This window comes from Catharus ustulatus, chromosome 2 (assembly GCF_009819885.2).
Source record: "Catharus ustulatus isolate bCatUst1 chromosome 2, bCatUst1.pri.v2, whole genome shotgun sequence".
NCBI classification, from domain to species: domain Eukaryota; kingdom Metazoa; phylum Chordata; class Aves; order Passeriformes; family Turdidae; genus Catharus; species Catharus ustulatus.
Genome location: NC_046222.1, coordinates 106,855,112 through 106,881,360, shown reverse-complemented (window position 1 = coordinate 106,881,360; position 26,249 = coordinate 106,855,112). Strand labels below are relative to the sequence as shown.

Below are 26,249 nucleotides of genomic sequence, written 5' to 3'. Positions count from 1 at the left end.
ACACATAACCATTGTAAGACCCAAAGGTTGTCCAGGGTGCCACACATCTGCAGCCAAATGAAACAGAATAATGAGACAATTTCTAGCATCAGATTTAGGTGCTGTGTTTAACTTTTGTATTGTTCTTCCTCCCGCTTTTCTCACAAGTAGCTTGGATTCTGCTGGGTTTTGTCTTCTTACCTATGCAGAATACTGAAGACTTCAGTTTTATAGAACTAGAAGCAGTCGTGGAATGGAAGAAAAGGAATTCTTCCCATTATGGATGCACGATCACAGCATATATAATTGTGCCAAAGCTCATCCAACATCATTTTAATTGAGACTTCTGCTCCCAGTGAAGTTGTAACTGCACAGGCTAGCTCTGTAAGTATCTACTTAGATCTCAAAGGTGCAAAATTTGCAAGGAGAGAGTGTCTTTAACAAGACCAGCTGCTGTAGCTGGAAGCAGCAGAGAAGTTTCTGGGCACCACAGATCATTTAAATAGCGACCAAGGATGTATTTTCAAGCTGGCCTAACTAACATGGGCACAGTGCTATAAATATTTGAAGTGGGTGTGAAGCTCTCCCTGGTACTCCATGTATCATCTGAAGCATGTACCACATCTCCCACTGCCATTCAAACAATTTCCTGCCCTCAAGCACACACACATTAATATCCTGCCTCAAAACCACTATTGAGAAAACATAATTAAAGGGAGAAGAAGTAAGAATAAAAACATGGAATATGAAAGTTTGTAGAGCAGAACCAGAAAACATCTTTCCTGAACTAGAAGTTATGACCAGGTGCTTATAAACTACTTCTCAGGAATAATTTTTTTATTGCATTTTGTAGGAGGGTTTATTTACACACAAAATTCCATATTTAGTCACAATCACTTTGTATCCATTTAATTGTTTCAATAAGTCACAGTATGCAAAGAAATGTTCACTTAATTAAAAGCTTTTCCTACTTTTGAAGCTTTTTTTTTGAAAATTAGGTTCAGTCTATATGACTTCCTCCGTCATACAGAATAGAACAGATTTCTATATCCAGATTCAAATACTGTGTGGAATACATCAATGGATATTGAAAATATTGTCTCTATACAAAAATTAATTATATCCACTCCCCTCAACAAAAAAGAGTTAAAGTAAGTTTCAAGATCTTTCAATATTAATAAAAGAAGGAATATATGTTGTATGTTAAAACTGCAATGTGAACAGAAAAGAAAGTTAAATTAGAATACTGGAAATGAATAAATTGAGTGAGTCCTAAAACTTGTCCATGTAAGCACACGACTGAAGAGTAGCTCCTCATGGCTGCCTGACAGTGCAGCCTGACTTCAGAAGAGTTTGGACAGGATGCCCTCTTTCACTCTTTTAGAAAACTGGTAACCAATAAAATACTCAAGGGTCCTGAACACTTTTTTTTTAAAGTGGAAGTTTGTTTACAGTAACACTGTAAGGACACATAAATATATGATGTGGACCTGACACATTAAAATATCAAGGTTTAGGACCTTTAGATGTCCAACAGGAATTTGTAAACAGTTTATAAAAATAGGGTTTTCTTAATCACTTAAGTAATGTGTAAAATGCTCAGACACCAACATAATCCAAGTGCCAGTTAACAAATCTCATTATTGCCAAATTACTTCCATATTTCCTCCTCAGATCCTGAAACGAGACTAAAAGTAACTTGTCAAAAAAATGCTTCCTTTCCAAGTTACTTCATTATTGCTTTTTTACCATAATGTATCATCTCTGTGCTTTGTTCATGAAAAAGCCATCACCTTTGGTGCTCTACTTCCTATGAAAACAAATGTACACAGGACAAAATCATCTCTGATAATAGCATCTATTCCTTTGTTCTTATTGGTATTGTTTCTCTTTTATTATGGTATAATTTTAACCTAAATTTAAAAAAAAAAAGAGAGGAAAAAAAAGAGAGAAAAAAAAGAGAAAAAAAACCCCAACAACAAACCAAAGTGCCATATTCTTGTGTCTTCTTTACTTGATAGTTTCTGGCATTCAAAAAAAGGAGACTGGCCTGGCAGAAGCTGAAGAATCTGTAAAAGTCTCCAAATATGCAGGGGATAGCTGATGACACATAAAAACAGTCCTTTACTGCCAAAGGGGATAGACTTCTTTGGGTTTGGTTTTGCAAGTCTCTTACCTATGCTTTTATTGCATTGGTAGTATATGTATAGATTTAAAGCAAAATGAAGTGAATTAAAGGACTCCCAGAAGTTTTGGTGAGTTTTGAATTAGACTTTTTTTTCTGCACAGATTGTTCCCCAGGGACAGAAAATGCATTCATTAAGCACTGTGCATTAAAGTAACACAATATGAATGCTATGCAACTGTGTAAAATACAGTTGCTATTACTCGACTTAAAATATCCTGAAATGTTTTGCTTTATGGCATTCAAAGTAACTCATTTTCTTGGACTGTTGCTGCTAAGGTTTGGTTTATGTAAGTGTTTTTAAGAAGCAAGTAGTCTGAAAAATACACAAGCACAGCAGAGAACTCATTATTCTTTCAAATGCCTCTTTTGAAAATCCTTTCAAACTTTTTATTCTGTTGATTCAACAGGAGAGCCATTTACAAGTAAAAAGAATAGCAAGAAAATAGTGCTTCAAAGCTCTGAAGAAAAGAACGTTTTGTAACAATTCTTAACAATTCTGCACTACTGGACCTTGAATTCTCCCGGCTTTACTCCCCCAGCTCACACACATCTGGGACTTCAAGTAGAGACAGATGTCCAGGTGTCCCTTGTGGTGCCCAGACAATCCTCAGTCCCTATTTTGATGGCTACTTAGTGCCCTCTGGGTCTGTGGGTCGGGTACTTGCACAGAACACGTGTGTGCTGGGCCCTGCAGTGCCTGGATGCACAGTAGGTCACATCAGGTCCATAACTGGCGCACCCTGGAGTTTCTCTGCAGGGGTGAAGCCCAGCACAGCCCAATGCAAGGGATGTCCCTGGCTCATGCACAAGACTCACACAGAAAGCTCAGGGTTTCACAGAGGCTTCACTGTGGCTGTGTGGTCACAGTGATCACCCAGCTGGCGGCCAGGATTTCTGCTCAGCTGGCTGATCAGCAGGAGCCACTGGTGCAGCACTGGGTAATGCACAAACCTTCCCCAGATGGAGTTCCTGAGTGGAAAGCCATGATGTGACCAGAGGAATTCAGACATAAGAGCATCACATGTGGGTAAGACTTACACACATGAACATGTGGGAAGAGGAACTGACCATAGGAATCATGCTATTTTGGATCACCATTCCTGGGCATCCCCAGGAATGATGGATCAGTCAAACTGGAAGTAGGCAATTCCATCCCGGTTTTCTGGATGAGTTTTTTACCACCCCCTGAAACAGCCAACTAGGGCAATTCTGGTTACAGGACCCCTCACAAGTCTTCTACACAAAATGATTACATCACTTTAAAAGAGATTGGCTCCATGGTGAATATTTCTCTGCAGATACTCCCTACATAGAAAAACATTATTTCACAGTGCATTATTGCTCAGTTTATGCTAAAGGTTTGGAGGAAGAGAACCTTTCTGCTTTCTGAAAGAGGCATTGCAGGTCACCTGTCCTAGAGCAGTAGCTTTGCTGTGATGTAATCTGTCTCATAGTTTACTCTTGCCTTTGGTAAGAAAGAAATTGACTTTGCAGAAGAATAAAGAGAAAAAAGCATACAGATTTCTTTATTACTATGCTGCTGATATTGGAATCTCACCCAATATTCTAAGACGGAATTACAAAATACTCCAAATATAGTAATTCCACAGAATTTACCAAAGAAATCTATTTCATTTAGAAGACTGCATTCTAGATACTTCTCTTATATGCAGCAAATATGACCTTCAGGTTGAATTAATTTCATTCTTTCATTTCTTTTCATTTTCCTTTCTTTTCATTTCAGCAATCTCAATCTTATGTTTAATTTTCAACAGCTGAGTGCCTAATGTCTGTGTGGTCATGACCTGCTATTATGAAATCCGTGTATGGAAATGAATATTAGTTATTAATATGGAAAAGAGCAATTTTAAGCAAATAGAACATTGTCGTGTTATCTTACACCAGGGTTGAGAACAATATGTAGGTAATTACTTCTAAACAGTAACACTTTAGTCATTTAGATAGCAACCTGGAAACAGACAAAAAAACCTAAGGAATCTTATCACAATTCTTCTTTGCCTTTCTCTAGGTAAAGAAATTATTATCTTTAAAGTTGGCAGGTTTTGATACTTTGTTGTTTTCTGTGGTAGAACTCCATTAAAATAGAGAAGAATAGAAAGAAACTCTTGGCATGACTGGTTAAACTAAAGTTCTATTGCATAAATCTATATTAATAAGAATGGGACACAAAGAAGGATGGGGAAATTATAGCTCTTGTATTCAATCCTAGGCTGCTTTCACAAAGCAAAATTGCATCTGTTTTTTTCAGTACTTTGGCAAAAATAACTCTCATGAAATATCTTATTCTGTTAGACATTCATGCTTGGAGCAACTTTTAAATGGATGTGTCACTGGCAGCCCAACTTCCTGTATCTTGGCAATACATAGACAGGGCTTAGAAAACCATTATTTTTAAACAGGGATTTTGAGACTTCAGATCTGACACTGATTTGATTCAATTCCCTTCATATTTTTATTTCTAAGTGCATTTCAGCTGGACAGATTTTATTAATAAATACAATTTTGATATTAAGTTACAGATGGGGTTTTAAAATAGCTAAGTGCCTGCAACAGCAATAGCAAGAAAACCTTGCTTCTATGTATAAGGAATCAGGTACTGGTAATTCAGGACCTGAATGGTGCCCATGTTTCTCCAAGCACCTGAGTCATCCAGGGTGGGAGTCAGCTGGCTGGAATGCTGGCATTTACTTAGAATTTATATGTTTTTAAGTCAACTGACACACCTTCAAAAACCCCCACAAGGATTAACTAACATATAGAGATCAAAGCTATAAAATAGAGCCCAGCTGCATTACACAGAGAAAATGCAACAGCCAGGTGCAGCCTGACTGAAATAAGTGTACTGGGCTTTCTGGTGAGATACTTTTCTTAGTGCCTGTTTTCTGGTAAAGGCACACAGCAGAACAGGAGATGGGGAATGCACAAAGCACCACCATTCTCTTACTGCTGATAAGTGTACTTAGTCTTGAGGCTGGACAAGAAACTCCCTTATAACCAACATGTCATGGTCAACATATTCTGCATCTTCCCATTTCTTCCCCTCAGCAAATACTTTTCTACTCAAACACAACAGAATGCAAAAGGGAAAACATTTCAGCTGGATCAAAAGCCTATGATGGAAACACCTTCTACAGCATTAACATTTGGGGCATGCTAACACTGCAGAGCCTTTTGTCAGGGTTTGTTTGCCCAGTAGGAAATGTGGGTGGAAATCTCCACCACTGTGATTGCAATATCTATATTTCTCAAGCCAGATAATTTATAAGAAACCTGTAATATTTCACATGGATTCATGTTTTGCCATCTAGATGCAGTCTTCAGCGACTCCAAACTTGCTATTTAAAGAGCCTGTATGTTTCTTGCCAAGATTCTCTTTTCAGACATTGTTTTCTAAATGTTCACTGGTACTATCAATTGAATTGTCTGAACAAATGTTTAATAAATTTTCAATTTGAAATTCTGAGTTAATATATGAGAGGCTTTCAGTTTGCATGGAAAATTATGCATATCTCCAAGTGAGTAAGTGAAGCTGAATTAAATATTGTACTCACCAGATTTTTAAGTGATAGTTTCTCATTGCTAGCAAAGGAGTCACACAATCTGTGCACTTTTTGGAGTTGCCTTATATTTTTGAAGTTGTCCTCCACTTGAACAACTTGTATATTTGGGATGAAACAAAATGTGATACTGAGGGTGAAGCACCACAATATACAGACTGCTTTTTTGGAATGGATCATGATCTAGACAAACATTCAAAATTTGTGCTCTTCATTGATACTATTATCCCAGTCCCTTTGATGCTGGACTGCTGGAAAAGGACTCTTCAAGGAGAGTCTCTCACAACTCCTTAGACTGTTGCAAACTTACCTTAACTCTGAGCTCCCTTCCAGAAAATTGTATACAACCTGAGCTTGCACATTAAATTCTGCTGGGAATGCTGCTATCAGAAGCATTTGGGCTGTGCCTATGCTGAAAAGAGCTGTCAGTCCGACTAAACAGAGAATCCAGTCTGTAATCTGTAAATTCATCTACAGCATCTGGCTAGGATTAAAAAGACTACAAAATTTGAATGAGAGGATATTTTTGTGCGTAGTTAGGATGAAGGTATTCAGATGACACTTGAATGAGTGGAATACGGACAAACTCTGCTGTGAATCAAAGACATCAGCAGTTCCACACTAAAAAGTTTCTCCAAAGAAAGAATTTAGTTGTATATATGTTACATACATGTATTTTATATATACATTTTTGGGGGATATATTTATATATTCATTGGACTAAGTGCCACATCTAGAAACATCAAGATATATGAGTCTAACAATTCAGTTTTAAAGTCTCAAGTCTGAAAGAAATCCAGTAAGATATCTAAATACCTCAGAAAAATCTGGTTACTAAACACTCAAAAATAAGACTCAAAACTAGTAAAAACTCATTAAAAATTCCTACTGCTGAACCATTCAGCCCTCCACCAAATCAGCAGAAACATTCCTTAATCCAAATGCAAGGGTACTGCAAGTTTAACATCATACTGTTACCACTTTCTCACTTGTCCTTATCAGATGCATATTTACACAGACCTTTCTGAAATTTAGAAGACTAGCACAAACATTTCTCATTAAGAACAAATTTGTGGTACAAAATTATTTCCTTACTTTTGGGAGTGAAGCTCTGGATCCTGAGCTTTGTGTGGTCATTGTCAAAACTGTAGTGATACCCAGTGCAACTCTGGCTGGAGCAGCATCCATGTTGATCCAGAAAGAAACCCAGGATAAAATGACAATCAGCAGGCTAGGAATGTACATCTGGATTAAATAGTATCCCATCTGACGCTCCAAATGAAACTTGACTTCAATGCATGTAAACTTTCCTAGAACATGAAATTACTTTCATAAATGCTTTTTGCACATTTTTATCTTGCTTTCTGAACATAAGTTAGATGTGTGGCCTGCTTCCTAACCTAATACTGTAAGCAGATCCTGATACACAAACACTAGTCAGCAACTTGTTGCATACTAGCTTGGGGGAAGCATGGGATCACTGAAGTATATTGTGCCCAGTTCTACATATTAACTGAGAAAATGAATATTGTTTCACATCCAGAAAATAGAATGTAATATTTCTTTTCTTAAAATTCAGTGAGCTTTTACTTTAGTCAAATATAATGTTAGGTTTTAAAAGGGGACAGCATTTTGGTCTTTTAGAAGCATGAGATTAAGCAAATGTGCTTGAACAGACAAATTGTAAACTACTACTCTTACAGTCTGGGGTAGGTCATACTCCTCATTCTGGTAATGTCATTTGCCTCTGTGGATTATGTCTCACAGAAGAATCAACTCAAAGTCTACTTTGAATTTTGCTAAAAGTCTGACTCCAGGAGACCTAAACCAATGTCTCGTGGGAGGTGAGTGCCTCTTCAAACAGCCCATAGCTGCTGCACAGCAGTCCTGGAGGACAGAGGTTTTGGCTTGCCTGACAGTGGAACTTGTTGTGCAGCTGGAGATGCAGACTCCTGAGCTGCAACAGCCCCTCAGCTACTAATGCAATCACTCTGTGCTGCTCTCAGAATTACTCTGGGTTGGGTGCTGTGAGGGCTCCTGTTCCAGGCTGACTACAGGAAAGCCTCTCACTCCTGAGGTGCCATGCTAATGGTTCCAAAGAACCCCTTTTTGTTGGTTGGAAAATGAACGAAGATGCATTTTTCCTTGTTCACCCTTTCAGGGCAAATTAGTTTGTTTGCTCCTTTTTGTGATGTCCCTGTATTTTTCTGGTGGTCTACAATGCTGAATGGTGGGCACAAGAGTTAGCACAAAGGGGAGTGCAGAGGCTGTTTGACAAAGAAAGGAGTGGAGACTGAATTCTATCCCCTGACAGCCCAGAAGTTCTAAAATGAGTGAGCTGTAACTTGAAAGGCAGCTGCTGAGACCTGGGCAGAGGCTGTTCCTGTCCAGTCTGCCCATACAGCAGGGGACTGGGAAGGGGTGTGCAGCAATGGCATGAGGAGCACCATCTGTCAGAGTCTCTCCAGAATTTTGTGGCACAGCCTGGACAGTGAGTTTAGGAGAAGGTTGAGTAGTAAGTTTTATCCACATTTCAAATTCACACAAACCTGAAGGAGCAAACTACAGAAAAGACAGTAGTGGGAGTGCCAATCACAAAGATTTCCTTCCTTGGTACTTTGGGCTCCAAAATGAGAGGCTGCATTTATAAAGATTAAACCCAACGATTTTCATAAGAAATAAATGTGACATTATTTTTGGCAGAGGCAGAACCTCTCACACTGTATTATTTCAGAGAGTGAAACAAATGTATTTGATGCAACCAGATCAGCTCTTATGCTGAAATGATGAAAAAGCTATTTTAGATGAGAGGGATTATATTTAATCCCAGAAAGCACCCAGAAAACTGTTCTCTAAATGCTGTCCCCATTAAATAAACTCCAAGCAGCTAAATAAAATTTTAACAGAGTTTCTTCTTCTCTGTAAAGCTAAAGCTAGAAAACACAGTGTTACAAGCTCCTAAAAAAGCAAATGAAAGAAAAACAACTTTAGAGTATTAAACAAACAATTTCCCAAGATTCCATGTCTGTACAGTATTCAAATCAGCAATGAAAATGTTGTCTTTTCACATGCTACATCACATAAATTAGACTACACATAAAAGCTGGTGAAAAATTAATATTTTTCCTCATTGGCAACTTGATATACTGGAGAAATAATCTAAATTCAGAAAAATCAATACTTTAAAAATGATGAATCAATATTTAATAAAAGAGTTAGTTTGTTAACATTTCATTTTAAGGATATAAAAAATTAGATTTTTTTTAAATCCATTTTTTAATATTTTAAATGCATCAATGATTTTAAGGACATTAGAATACTTTAATGAAGTTAAAAGAAATTTTGAAATGAAATCTTTCTAAAAAATAGCAGAAAGAAAATTTCTTTCTATTCAGATTTAAAAATAAGTGTGACTGAATCAAATTTTATTTCTATTTTTTTTTCATTTTGCCCATATTTTTCCATTACAAATTGACAATAGATACCGTTGGAACAATTGATAGAAAAAATAGAATAATGCTCACCAGTGTTGTAATGTTTTGTGCAATAACCAAGTTCTTTATCTTCTTTTAAAATAAACTGTGGCAAGGTTAAACCCTCTGCGACTTGCACAGGTCCATCACTTAGCCACTCAAATATCAGATCATTCATGGTGTAGCCAACTGCAATAAAGGAATCAGAGTTCATCACATAGCAACTGACCAGAAAGGAGCAAATGTTCTGTCTGAGAAGCTTGTCTTTTATTGCAATAAGTGTTGTCTCAGTTACATTTTCAAACTGTTTGATTAACTACAGCGTGATTCCTCTTAGTTGTCGGTTGCTATAACTACACTGCTCTCTCTTAAAAGCAAGAAGTAAACACTGTTATATTCTGAAGTAATGCCCTGGTTTGCCACCAAAAACTAATTTTGCTGGCCCAAACCAACCAAAGATTCTCTGGGCACAAAAGCAGGTGACAGCCCACTCCTCACAGCCATAGAGCTAAATCCTTTCTCCCCTAAATTAAAAAAACCAACGGGGTGGACTGGTACCTACTGAATATTGGGGACGATCACTGGCACCTGCCACAGTCTGAGCCACTCCTGAGTTTTCCTGATTGTTACCTGGGCAGGTTGAGGCAGTGCTGTGGTGTGTGCTGGCAGCACACAGCATGCAGGGGGTGTGCTGGCTCCCCAGTCCATGCCCTGCCTGCGTTTAGCACACCAGCTTAGGTGTCACTAACAGGACCTCTGCTTCATCAGCTATTTCACTTCCATTTTCCACAAGTGAGCCTAACTCAATCAGAAATAGCAAATCCCTGGCTATGTAACAATTGTTCCCACTTTCCTGAGTTTTAGTAATTGCTCCCACGAAGAGGTGCTGTATTTACCCCTGGAAGATGCAACTCTGATGGGTAAAGTGACGGAGGAGGGAGAAAGATAAGGGAGCAGGAACAGCACAGAAACAGGCAACCCTCATGTTATGGTGGTAAACTTAATTGCCTTACAAAACAGGAATACTGAATCTCACCACACAAATGTGATAATGTAAATACAATCTTACCACTAAATGTTAGGGTAAAAACTTGTTATTTGATAGCTAAAGCAATTGGGCACTCACAGCTCTCTAGCTGCATTGTACATGTCTGTACATCCATAGGAAAATTCTTCAAGTCCATGGGACAGGACAAAGTTAAAGTAAGCCTGAAATTAGAGGGGAAAAATATGTTAGACATGTACAGGTTTCATCTAAAACCCCATACTCAGAGATCAAAGGATCAAGAGCAAATCTTAACACCTCAAAAGCTGGGCTCATCTCCCCTTTGAGCTTTTAAGCACGTGAGAACTGTGGACACAAAATGTGTGAGCAAAGCAGGCACTCGCAGCTTGCCCAGCTGAGCAGAGCAGAGGCAGAGAAAACAACATCAGGTTAGGAAAACATGCTCTCCACTAATGCACCAGTGAATGTTTTATGTACAACACTGAACCCAGTAATCCAAAAGTTGAAATGCCTGGTCATGGGACATATGGTTTTAAGTTTTATTTTGGAAAAGGAAAAAAAAAAAGGAAATAACAACCATGGGTTTTTTTAACAGAGTGCTTTTGTTCTGTCAGAACAATGAGTCCCATTTCCAAGCCTTCATTCTCACTGCTTAGCCACTAAAGGAAGGAAAAAAAACATTATACAGTAAAAGAGTCACATTGCATTAAAGAATGTAAGACATAGAAGAAAGTAAGCCTAAAGGAACATAATCATACAAAATATATTTCTCTTTTAATTTTTCAGTTGTTATTGTCCCAGATAAAGCATAACTTTACTTAAATAGGAATACTTTTAATGTTTCTTTTTTCTTTTTAGTTGATTTAAACTTTTAACATTTGATTTGAAATCTATTTCAATCTATTTCAATCTCTTCTATTTTTTTTCTTTTTTTGCGTGAGAAGAAACCATTTTTAGCTAACCAAGATATTGGGATGGCCTAATTACAAAAAACTAGCTTTGATAAACAGTATAAATATTAGGATTTTGTCTTCAATAATATTTTAAAAGTACATTTTTATTTCTGATTACACTCAGCACAAAAAAAACAATTCTAAAACAAAGAACGAAAAAAAACCCTCCTCTGTGCCCATTTATTATGAAGGGCAGTTAACAAGACTGTCTGGTTTGAAGGGACACTAAGACAGTAACATTAAGACAGTATAATGACAGTAATTTTTTAGTTATGTCAGTGAACCCACAGGTCAGCTGTTTAGAAGCATAACCTTGAAACTATGTTGTCCCACAAATGAATGTGATCTCTACAGAGAAATACCTGACTAAATTCTTTAGTCATTTGTGACTCCCACGATGATTTTGTGGTTCTTACCACATACAACTGATTCAAAGTCTTTCAGTCTATTTCTTCACCATATGAAGTTTTGGGAACAACCTTTATGGCTTCTAGCCATAAAATCACTGTGACAAAAAGATTATATTTAGATAACTGAGATCAAAATTGTCTCACCCAGATCTAAGACCACATTCAACATCACTGCTGTTGCCTACATGTGGGCTACCCAGAAACAAGTCAGACTATTTTCATCTTGACACATTCTTCAGTAAATAAGATGATAGTATCAGGAAATTAGAGATCACTTTTATGTGGCAGTGAGATGAATGAAAGTCCACAGTACTCTTCTCAACATCACCATAGGAAGTAAACTCACTTTTAACCTTTGGACCAAATAGCAGAAATATTTAAAAAATAAAATTGTCATCTAGAGAAAAAAAGAATATTTAGCAGACATATAAGTGTCATCAAAAATCTGTCCTTTCCTCATTTACATATCTTAAGTTCTTGCAAATGTTAACTAGTCTCATTTTTACTAGGCAATTTCCTGCATTAAAGATTGAGCTAATTAAGTTGCTAATCCCCAGCATTAACAAAACAGTGCCTCTGCCTCTTTCCTGAAACATTGCTGTATCAAACTCCCTTCTTTTCAGTCATATTTCAATTATGGCTTCGATGTTTTAAGTTCCTTTCAAACATGCCTTTATGCAAATGCAGCCCTTGTAAATATGTCATTTGTTTGCATTCATTGAAGTAGGCATGGGCTATTCATCCCTTGGATTTTGCTGGCTGTCAGGTGTGGACTGCACACTGACTTTGTTTCCTTTCTCCTTCATCCCTTTCTACTCCCCAGAAATTCAAGTAATCTGGGGATTTGACTACATATATGGACAGGAAAGTCCCTTGTTATTTTGATATCAAATTTATGAGAAAGTAAATACACCCAGTTGCAGCTTTCAAGATTCATAAGGAAAAAAAAACCAACCTATCTCCATTGATATAAGGTAGATATATCAATTTTTTTCCCTGAAGGTGAGATGAGAAAATTATGTAGACTCATTTTGTAGGTCCACACAAAGCCTAATGTCCTACTTTTTCTTCCTAATCATTGTTGTCTTTCAAAAAGACTTAATTATTCTCTTATCACCCTGAAAAATGAAAAATAATTTCTATTCACTGTGTTGATGAGACTAGCTTAAGACATCATGTTTACAGTTAGTTATATTTTTACCTCTACCTGTTGTTCACCTCAGCAGCAATTCAGAATTAACATCTTTGCCTCTAATCCCTTTTCCAGCAGTAATGTAAGTGTTGAAACAAGTGGTTAGAGCCTTGTACCATCCACAGATCCACTGTTTTTCCACAAGTTTACTAAATGTTCAGCAGCTGGAATTGGAAATAAATCCACTGAAGCCCATGGTGGTGGGTCAATCAATACCAGCTGACTCCTTTTCAGTAAAACCATGAGCCTGCAAATGTTTCCAAACCCTGGTGCTATGTCACTACTTATATATCTACGTTAATAAGGACAGAGGGCCATAAATGCAAAGTGTTAGGTAGATATAGCTACCCACATTGCTGATAATAACAGTGTCATTGACAGAAAATATTTCAGCAAAATGAATGTCTTACACTTGGCAAATTTAAGAAGGGCCCCTGGAGGTTTGGAGCAAAGAGCAAATTTAATGAGGAATTACACTGATGAATACTTTAATCGTTAATAAAACAGAACAAACTGCTACAGAACAATTATTTTATTTTCCAGGCATCCCGCCACCAAAGCATTTGAGACGCATAAACAACAGATTGGTGGTGAAGAACCACAAAACACTGATGGGAAGTGCTTTATGAACCAGCTGTAAAACTGAAGTGAGAAGAAGCTGACCAGGGATTTGATTTTGCCATGCATTACCTGAGCACCCTCCACCCAGGCCAGGCAGAGCCCGGTGGCACAGCTGGCTCACAGAGAGCTCTGGGGCTGAGCACGTTGTGTTTTGCAGCTGAGCAGAGAGGGCTCAGGAGGAGCAGGAGAGAGTCACGTCTCCAGTGCCTCAGCACCCCAGGCAAAGTGCCAGGGACAGCAAGCTGCCTCAGAGAAGAGGCAAAGCTGCTCTCTTCTTTCCCTCCCTGCTCCCTCACCCACCCCACAGCCAAGGAAGACTCAAACCCTGGAATAATGCAAATAAGAGTATGAACTGAACAAAATCAAAGCCAGCAAACAAAGAATGACCAATTAGCTGCCATAGTGACAAAAATAATAAATAAATAACAATGTCACTGAGCAGCACTGTAGTACCAACAGGGCTATAACCCAAGTACTCCAGGGCAGCATTCTCTTATTATGTTTTGGACCTTCTTCCTGACACCTTAAATGCCTTCACAGTGCAGCAGGCACTGCTGGGATTTCTTCACTCAGCATTTCAATCTCCCCTCTTTCATCCCCTGGTTTCATTAGAAAGTGCTGAGATATCACTAAGACTTGACTTGTGGGGCTGTCTCTCTTCCCAGCCCCCCTCAAAACAGGTAATTTCTGGTCACCCCAGGGACTCACTAATAGCATCACTCAGAGGTCTGCATTCCCCAGTTTCTGCAGGCAGGAAGGCAAGGTCCTCCAGGCTGTAACCTCTGTTACAGAAGTCAGAATAAGGCATCTCATGGGAAAAAATAAACAGCCTGACTGCTTAATCAGAAACCGTCATGCTGGTTATCTTTCACACCTGAAGATGTTTTGCAATGTCAGTGTTTTCTCCTGGTGTGAGCAGCCACGGCCCCAGATGGGCCAGCAGCAGAGCAGAGCACAGGCACTGCTGCTGCCCCAGCCACCATCCTCTGAGGAAAAGGCAGCAGAGGGTGGCACACACGTGCAGCCAAGGGGGCTCAGAGGGATTTATGTGCAGTGCAGCCAGGTCCTGGGCTCAGTACTGGGGCTGAGGCACTGCATTTCCTGTCATCCTTTGATCACTGCTTTTATCCTGTTCTTTATCCATCCCACAGACATTTTCCCCATATCCTCCTGTGCCTGCCCATCTACTCTACAGCTCCCTCAGGGACACAACACAGAACCCAGACATTTTCCTTTGCCTCCTGGTCTGTCCTCACACCCTTTCCCCCTCCTTCTCCTGTTTACCAATTCCTGTCAAATGCCACTCCCAGCTGCTTTCAGGGTATTGAGTCTGGAGGCTGGTCTGCCTTTGTCAGCTAACCCCCAAAGCAACACCATCAGTAGAGGGTAAGGATCTTGAATTTTAAAAAAAAATCAATAGAAATAAAATGTTTGTAAATAGATTTTTTCAAGATGCTTTCCAATCTCATTCTTTCACTTGAGGGTTTTGAATGCTGGGGCTCCTGACCATCACACCACTTCTCTGAAAATCTCACAATGCGACAAAAACACTTGAGAGTACTACACAGACTGCTTGTGAATGGTCTGCAATACAAATCTGAAGTTATGAACTTCTAGTATTGTGTTGAACACTTAGGGAATTGTGTTTGCACCTTACATAATCCAGGAATGGTTTTTTAAATAAATTTAAGACAATATGCAATTTTAATTGAGATTTGATATATTGCCTTGTCTTCAGCAGCCACTGAACTGTATTCTAACCCACTCCTTTATAAGCAGCTATCACTCCTTAGCCTGATGTCTTGCAAGACACCCAAAACTTCCCTTGATCTCAGGGACATCTCATCCCAGAAGAGGACACTGGTTCCACAAAGAGAAAAGCCCTGCATATCACAATATGTGGTATATCATGGCAGTGGAGCATTTTTTTTATTAGTTATTCTGCAAGAAAGCTTGGTTGTGAGTGGGCTACAGAACAATAACCTCCTCAAAGCTTTTATAATGATAAATAACTAGGATCAATCCTGTTATGTATAGAAATACTGTTGGGAATTTTAAAGTCCTGTAGATAAGGGTACAAATCCCTTCCATGTGCAAAAACCCCCATGATTATCTCCTCACTAGCATGAAAAGCAACAAATGCCTCACCATGAGTAGGCATCATGTTAAAAATAACATTTTGTTTCTATTCTTATCCCTTCATTCTTTCACACTACGCCCATCTGCACCTCAGCTGCTGGGACAAGAGATTGCACAATCTAGGATTTTATGCTGCAAATACCACAACATAAATAGCACATGCATGATCACTGGTAGCATTGGCTATGTGCCATTTTTATCAGAAGACTAATACCTGTGCAAACCCCTCAATTCTGGATTTAGTGAGACAAGAGGGATTTCTTTTTTCCCCAGCATTGTTAAATCTAAAGATGCTATTGTAAATTGCAAGGTTTCAGGTACTTTTCTTAAAGCTCCAAGTTGACAATAAAGTTAAAGATATTTTAGTGGTACATTTTTTCTTTGAAAGATTAAACTCCTGATCCTTATAGCTGCTGAAATAACATTAAAATATTACCTAAGCAGGAGCAGACAAAGTTCCCTATTAAACTGGCAGGGGAGATGAAGTTGCACAGCAACCATGACAGCCTTGCATGACACAGGAGCAAATGCCATTTAGGCTAGTGACACTGAAACAGGGAGGAGAATCTAAAATCTCTTTATATTCCTCCCAGCCCCCTCTCTTGGGTGCCTGGAAGAAGTGCACACACACTGATCATTTATCAGAAGGCAAAAAAAATCCCAGTGGCATTCTTCTTTTAAATGTCTTTTCATTTTGTAGTCCATCTCATTATTTTTTCAGGACCTGACTCATCATTTTGAATGTCAATCCTGTTAATTTTCACAGTTTACAGACTTTGTCCTGTTAAATTGAACAGTCAAACTGACTGATTTTTTCCTTATTTTTGAGGATTCCTGGAATTCCTCTAATACTTGTCATGTTCTGCAGCTTCATTTCTGCCAGGTGGGAATGGGTTGAAGTTGAGCTTAGAGGAGACGTGGAACCCTCTCTGCTGTGGCAAAATGGGAGTTACAGGCTGGAGTTTGACATACTGCTGTTTCTGAGCATGTCTTCACTCCCTCCAGTGCTTTGCTTTGCTTCATGTACTGCTGAACAACACAGGAGCTGGCACAGAGCAGGGTGCTGGATTTCTCATTTCAGGCATCCCACTTCTCATTGTCATGCAATCACTGTCTGCAGATCTACAATGCCAGCACATGAGCTGCCAGCAAATGATTTTCCAATTATTGCTCAAACAAATCTATGAAAATAAATTATAGTATGATTGTATGTAACAGTTAAATTCTGTAAGCACCTGTTTCCTTTACATGAGGAACAGTATTTCACCTTTCCTTTTTCCCTCTGTCATTTTCTGTGTTAGTTTTCCTGCAGTATGTTTGGTATGGTGTTGCTGTCCTCCTGGCATGATGACATCTCTGTTTCAAGCCATATGTTTCATTCCAATTGGCAAAAGACCTCTATCCCTGGGACCATGTTCTAGGAAAACATGCTTTTTTGTACCATTTAGGAAGGGTTCCTTCACCTAAATCATTTTACACCTAACCTTGAGCTGCTCCAGTGCGAGCTCAGTGGTTAAGTGATTGATCACCAGCAGTCGAGGACAGGCATTGCCACTGGCCACAAGGAGAGTGGTACACAGACTTGTATTGGCTATGCAACCATCCCTTTGGCACAGATATCCAGAAGTTACCACCTGCCAGTATTTTTGATCCTGCCAGCCAAGATCAACTTCATGTGTACAAATTGGTCTCCAGCACATTTTTCACTTTTTTACTTAGAACAAAGTCTTCCTTTAATTGAGACACAGGAATATAGAGCTGTAGAAGTGACTTCATGCCATTAAATTTGATCATCTGCTATCACCCAGAGTCCCATCCTCTCAACCCTTACAAAAATTATCAAAGTTCATTCCATGGTATTAAGTGTGTGTGTCCCCACTTCTGTTGGAGTACTGTTGCAGGAATTCAAGTTTTATATGGCTTGTAACTTCCTGTATGATCTTACATATGACCAGTTCAGAGCCATTTGTTCTCCTGGCAGCATTGTCCTTCAGTCTAAGCAGCTCCCCTCTCACACTCATTTTCCTCCAGTGCTCTCCTGCCTCATCTGGGGATGTGCATTAGAGGAAGAAGTGAGACAGTACATGCTCAGATATTATGACCATATCCCTGCTTTGCTTTAAATGCCTTATGAAGTGAAAAGCAACTAATTTTGTGTCATTAAAATGTAAATTATTCTTTTCTTAAGCAGTGTAATCAATGGGGTTTTCACAATAGCTATGTTAGTTGCATAACAAAGTACCCACATTAGGCTTTATTATTTATTTAGTAGATTTTATTATTTGTTATGCAAAGCAAGTACTTTAGATACAACAGGAAACTAAGGGCATTGGAAACCTAGGGCTAGATCCTCAGGCTGAATTGGTAGATTGGGAGGGAATGAAAAAGAAGGGAATGGGTGATGCAGTTAAGAGAGTATTTGGAAACAACCCCAAAGGATGAGAATAATCTGAGTTCATTTATTTAAAAGACTCCAAAAGAGAGGGGCTGGAAGGAGAAGCAGGAGTAGGGGCAAAAAGGAAAAAGAAAGGAAGGGTGAAAAACAGAGCTAATGATAATCCAAGGACAGTGAGTTCAGCTGTAATGAGAATGGCTGCTTGTCCCACAAAAGGCTGCAATTTTTTAGCTTCTGCAACCATTGTTATTATTGTAATCATGCTTATGGGGAGACAAATTTGTCAAATTCACTGGATTCACACAGCATACAGCCACAATTTGGGAAGTGTCCGTGTCCCAGTAACATTGTGCAGCATGATAATGTTTTGTGGCTTTAGCTCTATCAGGCCTCAGCCCACAGTACCTATTAGCTGCCAAACACCAAAATGTTTTAGACATCCTCTATTTCAGTTAGCATTTCCATTGACTATTCTTCAATGTTTTGGTTTGGTTTAAATGTATAAAATTTACTTTGACAAATATAAAGACATTTTATGCTTTTGGAAAGTCAGGGCAGTTAGAATGGGGTACTGTACAGTTTTGCCAATGCAAGAATGAAATTATCTTCAATGAAAATGTCCCTGTGAACATTGACATTCACTTCCAAGGGAAAATCAGCACCTTATCAATACCAGTGTTATTCTGATAGGACCTGAGGTAATAGATATATTTGTGTGAGGTGGGAGTTTAACAAGCAAACAGACATGTCAATCATGATAACTGTCTCCATGGTCCCACATCTGCCAATCTGTCACATGGAAAGACAATGCAGCTAGGAAAGTCCAAATCCTCTTAAATCCCAACACTGCATTGTAAAATAAAATTGAAGTCATCAAATTAAAGCACAGAATGCACACAGGGCTGTAGAACATAAAATTTTCTACCACTTTGCTAGGAAAGACTGCTGGGACATGGATGATTTATACATAATGGGTATAAATGGATCCTCAATATCATTTAGCTGATAAAGTCTGTACACCAAAATTGTTTTAGAAAACCTACACCTGACTTCACTGTAACATGGCAACATATTGTATAGTAGCCATGCAAAAAATCCAAGACTGTATCTTATTGAAAAGCAATATATTTCAGCAGGATAATGGACTTTTTGCCAGGAGCAAAAAGTTGCAGAGGGACCAGCAGTGCTACCTATGTATTTCCTTAACCTGCTTTTCTTTCCCATAAGGCAAAGAACATGAGTACAGAGGACACTACAAAACGCAGAAGTTTCTCTCAGAAAAGCTGGATTATAACAGGTCTGTGGATCCCTTCTGATGATTTATGTGATGGACATGGCAGTGATAACTCCTGATCTAACACCAAGTGGTGTATGGGGTCCTGGGGGTGCAGGAGGGAGCTGGCTCAGTGCTCTGTCCCTCAGTGCTATGGCCACACTTGGAAGAGTTGATTTCGGAAACTCCTGAGTAAGGCAGCTGGTGTGGGAGGCAGCATTGCAAACAGATGAACTGTTCTCACAGATACTGCATAAGCAGGTGAGGGCTTTGGGCTGTACCAGCTTCCCCTGTAGCTACTTATTCTGGAATGGAGGGCTGGAAACCATTCCCAGAACAGATACACAAACAGAGCCATCCAACAGCTTAAGCCTTCTCTGTTTCCTAGTGCCCTACAGCACAGAAGTGCTTTCTAGCAGACACTGCCCTCAGCCATAGTAACATTTACAATTAAAACTGGGTCAATAGCTGAAACCGCAAGCAACTAATTGTCTACATAAATAACAGTTTGGCACTGGGAAGACAAAGAAAGACAGAAAAATAGATGTTTTGAAAGATTTGGGGAAATTCTTAGTAACTAATTGCTATTTGAACAGGAATAGCAAAAGTAGGGGAGAAAATGTAACTTGTGAATTTGCACAGATCTCCTCTCTAAAATTCCAAGTGTCTCTCTTCTCAAATTATGCAACACATTCTAAAATCTTCTCATATTTAAAAAATATGTAGTAATCTGCTTTGTAACTATTTCTGGCTAAATACACTGGCTCTAAAATTCAGAGCAAAGCTCAACTGAGAGTGTTTTCTGGAGCAGCAAATATATATACATATTTTTAAAAGTGTGTGTGTGTGTCTGTGTATGTGTGTGTTTATTTACTTATTTATTTACAATGTTTTTGTCTTCCTGACAAATATATTCTAGACTCAATGCTATGGATTAATATTATGGTTGAATTATATCACCTTCTGAATCAATCTCATATGGCTGAGAGGCACTGAAAATATTAAAAAGAGAAGGAGGCAATTAATGCAGAAAAAAAAGCCACAAACCTTAAATAAAACCACTTTCCATCACTTTGCTAAAATAAGCTTTTAGGCAGATGCTAATATTCTGAGCTGGCTGGCAGCCTGAAATGAGTTTATGGGAATCAGGTAGCACAAATGGGTGCCTCGGAATACAAAGGCTTCTGTGAGTTTATCTGGCACTTTCCTGGTGTCCTCAGGGGGGCAGAGAAGATACGACCCTTGTCCCTGGAACATAAAGCCCGGGCAGTGGGGTGTGCAAGGCAAAATGCAGGTGTCATACAGAACGTGAGTGCCTGGAACAGGATTCTTGGTACCATCACTCAGTGCTGTGACTCTTTCCAAGTGCAGAATCCTCTCCAAAATCCAAGCCATGCAGAACTCAGAAAAAGCTTGGGAGCAGCAGAGTCACAAGTATCTAGGGGGTGACACAGAGCTCTTTTTTTTTTTTCTCAGCATGCAATATAAACACAAACTAATTTATTCAACACTGCTATTACATTTCTTGTTGACTGCTCTCTACAGAGTGCTTTAAAATAAAAGTTATAGCTAGTAAACAGTTTTTCAGTTGTTATATATGAGTGGATCTGAGGCTGATCTTGACTGAAGTTGCTTGCTGAATATAACTTTGCTGTAATTGCAGACTTCTCTAAGAGTTGTTGCTACTTCTCCAGTGGCAGTAGCATATCTTTGCAGTATTAAGTAGTTCTGGGTTCCCTCCACAAGGCTCTAGCTTTCCCTGCAGCACCCAAAGGTGCAGACCAGTTACCCAGCTATAGAGCCTGAGATCAAAAAAGGTATCAAGGTAATCATCTGAGCATGCAAGAAACATATAAAAATGGAGTTGGATTCCAAAAGTTATGATTCAGAGGTGAGTACATCAACCATCAACAACTTTTTATTTTCTGTAACAACTCCCAGGGAATTAAATATAGTTGTAGGAATCTGCAAGAATGAGCATCATGATTATTATAAGGCAAACTCTGATGGAAATCTACATTATGCCTCTTCTGTGCTGTGTTAGGCTTGTTTCTTTGATCAACTACACAAGAGAAAGACAAAGAGCCTCATGCTTACCACAGGGTGAGGTAATTCCCTTAGCCAGGCACTGCAGTTGGAGTGATAAATGGCCCAGACCCTCACTCACCTTTTCCTGATGTTTCTGAGCACCCATATCCCACACCAAATGTCTCAATTTAGTAAAATACGGACTATGAACTGGCTGTCCCAGGTGGCTTTCCAAGTTTTGTTCAGAAAGGGCAGGTTTGGTTTCTGAGAGCATTTAACAGCCAGTTCAGCCTCCTGCATGGTGTTATTTTCATGGTTTGCAGTATATAGGGAAGGGGGATACCACTGCTGTATAATGCACATACCTTGCTTCATTAATTACCAGGAGCACTTCTAAGCTCAATTTATGCAAAGAATGGTTTGTATTTATGCAAGATTAATTTGATCTTGATTTTTGTTAAATTTGGAAATACGACCAAACAGCCTACCTGGTACCTCCCAGAGGGATTTGTGAAGGGCTTTAAACAGTTAAAGCATACTACATGCTAAAAGTTAAATATCACAATGACAGGCAAGGAGCTATTGGTGCAGTGCTGAACATTCACAATGTACTGAAAGCAATCACTAAAATACTCTTGTTTGTCTCTCCACAGCACAACTACAAGCAGCTGACACAGAATAGAAGTATCTAGTCCAGTATCTAGAGAGTAAAGACAAGCATTTCTAATTGCTCCTGATTTCAAGTTTCCATACTCCAGAAAGTTTTCTTCACTGTAAAGTGTTAAAAAATTATTTGCCATGTTAGATGTGCTGGGTTACTCTGTTACTGTTGTGCAATACAAGTAAGAAGTGATGAGCTTTGCTTAGTGCTCTCTTGGAATACTGCTTACTCTGCTTCCAATTAATTTGCATTTAGGTGTGGGAATTTTACCAACGTGATATGGCAGCTCAAAATATCACTTTTGCCGCATGAGCAAATGTCAGGAAAACTATCCATCTGCATTCAGAACAGCACCCAACTGCACTGTCTCCTCCAATAAGATGGTGTCTGATGTCATTCAAACAAACAGATGCATTCATTTCTTTCTCAGGGTGAAACAGGAAATATTTGTAAGTGACAGCATATTTATCACTCTGCTAGTGCTGGTACCATCCTTGTATCCTATTATTTTTCTCAAACTCTTCAGGTAGAGCAATTTGAAACCCTGCTCAGCAACCCTGCTTCATCTCTCCAAATATTACTTAACAAGGAATTTTCACAAGAATTATGTAAGTGGATGAAGTTCCATGCTAATATCTATTTTTATTTAACATCCTAAAGAACACAGCCATCCCAAGCCTGGATCAATAATAATTCCTTAATGAAAATGCAGTCAAAACCACAATACCCCATCAGAAATAACTGCCTTCTAAGCTAATCTGCTTTACCGATGAACAAATTCACTAAACAAGCTGTTAAACAAATACTATCATGTTTACTTTCCACAATGCAAGAAAGGAAAAAGCCAAGAAGCATTCCCAGAAAGAAAACAAACTCCAGGAATTACTTCATTTTAAACAATCCTAAGAGCAATATTAGAGTGTTTTGCATCTCTGGCTACCTCTATTAAGCAATTAATGGCTCACAGTAAGCTGAATGTCAAATGCATACTGCGGGTTGTTTGCTGCTATTTATGCCTGTGGAATGCAATTTTGTTTTTCTGCTTACGTCCCATTTCATCAGGTCATATCAAATCATGCTTTGTCAGTGTTTATTAATTCAGCTAAATCTTGTCACATGACACCCTTCAGTGCACTTAGTATTAAAAACAAATGCTTTCCACAGTTCCAGGTGTGTTTGGCGGGTTTTGTTTTTTTTTTCTGAATGTAACTAGATACATCCAATTAGCCAGTGAGTTGCATGTCAAATTTATTGCATTTCAAGCATGTTTTTACTTAAAGTGTTGAGCAGTCATTTAAATTAATATTCCCCTCTACTTTTAAATTGCAACCCACAGACTACTGAAGAGATGATTTTCTCCTTGCAAAAGGAGTGACTTGAGCTAATGCTAATGGGAATTACTGAGGAATACCATTAAAGTTCGAGACAGCCTCAAGTTTTCAACGAGACCACGAAGTACAGCTGTGCCACTTAGAGACTATTTTGCAAAAAGTAAAATGTTAGCAAAGGAACATAGGCAAATTTTCCTTCTACCCTGCTAAGTCTCATTTTGGTTGCACACATGGGACAATAAAAAATTAGGCATCTACATCCAGAAAAACAGGGAAGGAAAGAAAATGATGAAGAGAAAAAATAAAATTAACTGGTTTACCTGATGCTGTACAACACCTTCCCAGTTTTAGAAATCCTCAGCAACTTGTTGTCTGTTGTGACATCATGGAAATTTGCTCCTTTCTCATTGGCAAAGAACAAATCTGGCTTCCAAATAGAATCCAACATAGAGGGATCCAAATCCAGGGAATCATCAGGATATTCGCTGTAAGCCAGACGTGAGTCATTCCACTGCTGTCTCAAAAAAATGTTCACTCTGTAGTCCTACAGAAATGTCATGTAAAAAGGTTACTAAGGCACCAAAACTGGAAGCCCACTTTAGCTTACTTTATGTTCTTAGACTTACTGCAGTACCAGTATTATAGCAAACACTTGTGCTATATCCTTTGAACATCAGAGCTGTCATTTGAAAATAAAGTTGTCAAAATGCTGCATTGAACCAAACAAACACAACTGGTACATTTTCCAAATCAAAATTCCTTCAGTGACGAGAAAAATATTTACTGCAATCTCCATAATTAAACGTAACCCTCTTTCAAATTGTGGATTACCTAAGAGATATTTAGGAAATCAAAAAGTGTTGCAGCTAAATATATACAATTTCATTAAAGATTCTGTAAATTACCATTTTAAATAAATTCCAATTCCAATATGCAAGTCATTTATGGCTAATGTACTCTTGAACAGTTTTTAATAGTTTTAATTCCAGTGAAGCCAAAATTGTATAGAAGAAATTAAATCACCACTTCATATTTACTACTTGTTTCCTTTTCATATTTACTGGATATTTCTGTGTATGTGCCTTCATTTACTCCTCCCTGTCTGCATCCCAATAAACTGGCCTGACTGTATTCTTCTGCTTGGTGGTCTGCTAGTCACAGCTGGGAAAGGCAGCGATTACACAGAGGTTCATTTAGAATCAACATTAACACTGTGTCAAGAGCAGGTTATTAAAGGGGAAAGCAAAAAGAGCTTTCAGGTTCTAAAGTCTCTGCAGAGAATGAAAATAAGCAAATGCTTTCTCTCCTTATCCCAGGTTTCCAAAGTCAGCAAATAAGATCTTCATCTCTCTAAAATTACTACTTTTAATTTGTCTGTGAACACTCTCTTAGAAATACCATCTACTCTTCCTCTAGAAGAAAAAATATTTAATAATATTTGTATTGATTATATTATCTGAAAGAATGCTTTGTCAAATAATTCTGCTGACAGTACCAAGCATTACCATTTAGGATTTGCTTTATGGTAGCAGCTGTACATTAAAAAGGCAACACTGTGCTTTTGACTAGGAAAACATAGGACCTGACTGGGTTTTAGTCCAGTAACTGAACTGCATAGAAAAGAACTTATCACCCTTGAAATGCAGATAAATATCCTCACTCTGATCAGAGCTGCAGAAAGCAGCTTGCTCAATATGCAGACTCTGTGAACGAGCCCCTCTGAGCTTCAGTTTTCACCCCCTTTGCTCTGTGGGGTGGTAGTGAGGAGTGCTGCTGCCCTGACAGAATATTTCTGACATCCAAACTGATGCAGAGCTTGAACCCAATGGAAAGATGCTTTACAATCTCAGTAGGTGAATAACTTTTCTTTCTTTGTTTTTCATTTTCATTTTGCTCTTGGGTAGAAGTGATTCAAAACAGGAATGCTGACTAATCACAGCAAGACAGACCTGAGAGGGTTCTCAAAAATATCATTTGTTAACGGTACTTACAAAAGCCTGTATCTGTTTATCACAAGTCAGTGTACTTTTTATGATGATCTTGTTTCAGACATTTAAATATCAAATAGCTGCTTGCAGTTCTCAGCTTATAAAATATCATCACATCTTGTGAGGATACACCATCCATAATCATACTATCTCTTATTTCTTGGTCTTATATACTGAGAGTCTCTTATGTTCATAATGTGTCTTTAAGCTTATATTTATCTTTAAGTAATCTTTAAGTAATTAATAATTTAAATAATTAATAATTTAAGTATCTTTAAGTAATTTCATGATTATAAGCCACACCTGATTATAAGCCACACTTCCGGGTGTTGGCAACGCTTCGTTCTTTGTCCATATATAAAACGCACTGGATCATAAGCCGCACTTTCATTTGCAGCGAGGATGCTCGCGCAACTTTCACAAAGTTGCCAATTAGTAACAGAACCGCGGAATCGCGGAGTTTACTGGCTCGGATCGGGGCTGTGTGGGCTCGGCTCAGCGCTGCCCCACCGCCGGGGCCGGGCAGGGTCCGGCTCCGCTCGGGGCTGCTGTGAGCTCGCACTTCCAGGTTGGCCAATTTCTGAACTTCGTCCCATATATTGGCTGCTCCTGAGTGTAAGCTGCACTTTCAGGTTGGAACCAAAATTTTAGTCACAATGGTGCGGCTTATAATCGTGAAATTACTGTGTCTCAGAGTTTGTAAGGGACAGCTTGAGCTATAAATCCAGGAATGCACTGATTCTAATTCTGCAGAAAAGAAGGCAAGAGCAACTGCTGATAGAATAAAATTGCTACAACTAGTTGTGAGACTGCCTTTAATTCTTCATTGTAATATGATATGTAATAAAGTCAATGGAAAACAGAGGGATTTTTTCCCCCATAACATAGAAATTGTAATTAAGTCAGATCCATAAATTATATAGAAATATCTAAAAAATTGCTTTGATGAACTTCAGTGGCTGGTAATTTAGATAATAAAAAACAGTCTGAAAAATCTTTATTCACAGAAGAGATTGCATATGATAATATATATT

At 38.6% G+C, this 26,249-nt stretch overlaps 1 protein-coding gene across 6 annotated transcripts in view; it reads right to left on the bottom strand.

Annotated features, from left to right (window-relative positions):
- GLRA2 (glycine receptor alpha 2) overlaps positions 1-26,249 on the bottom strand; it is a 122,190-nt gene that overhangs the window by 66,931 nt on the left and 29,010 nt on the right. For 5 of the 6 annotated variants that reach the window (XM_033051228.1, XM_033051229.1, XM_033051231.1 and 2 more), the window contains exons 4-7: positions 23,548-23,771; positions 10,345-10,427; positions 9,270-9,407; positions 6,841-7,055 (exon numbers count right to left, since the gene is read on the bottom strand). In XM_033051228.1, the coding sequence (XP_032907119.1) occupies positions 6,841-7,055; positions 9,270-9,407; positions 10,345-10,427; positions 23,548-23,771 (660 nt within the window). The remainder of the gene's footprint in view (positions 1-6,840; positions 7,056-9,269; positions 9,408-10,344; positions 10,428-23,547; positions 23,772-26,249) is intronic. The other variant, XM_033051232.1, reaches the window with a different exon arrangement.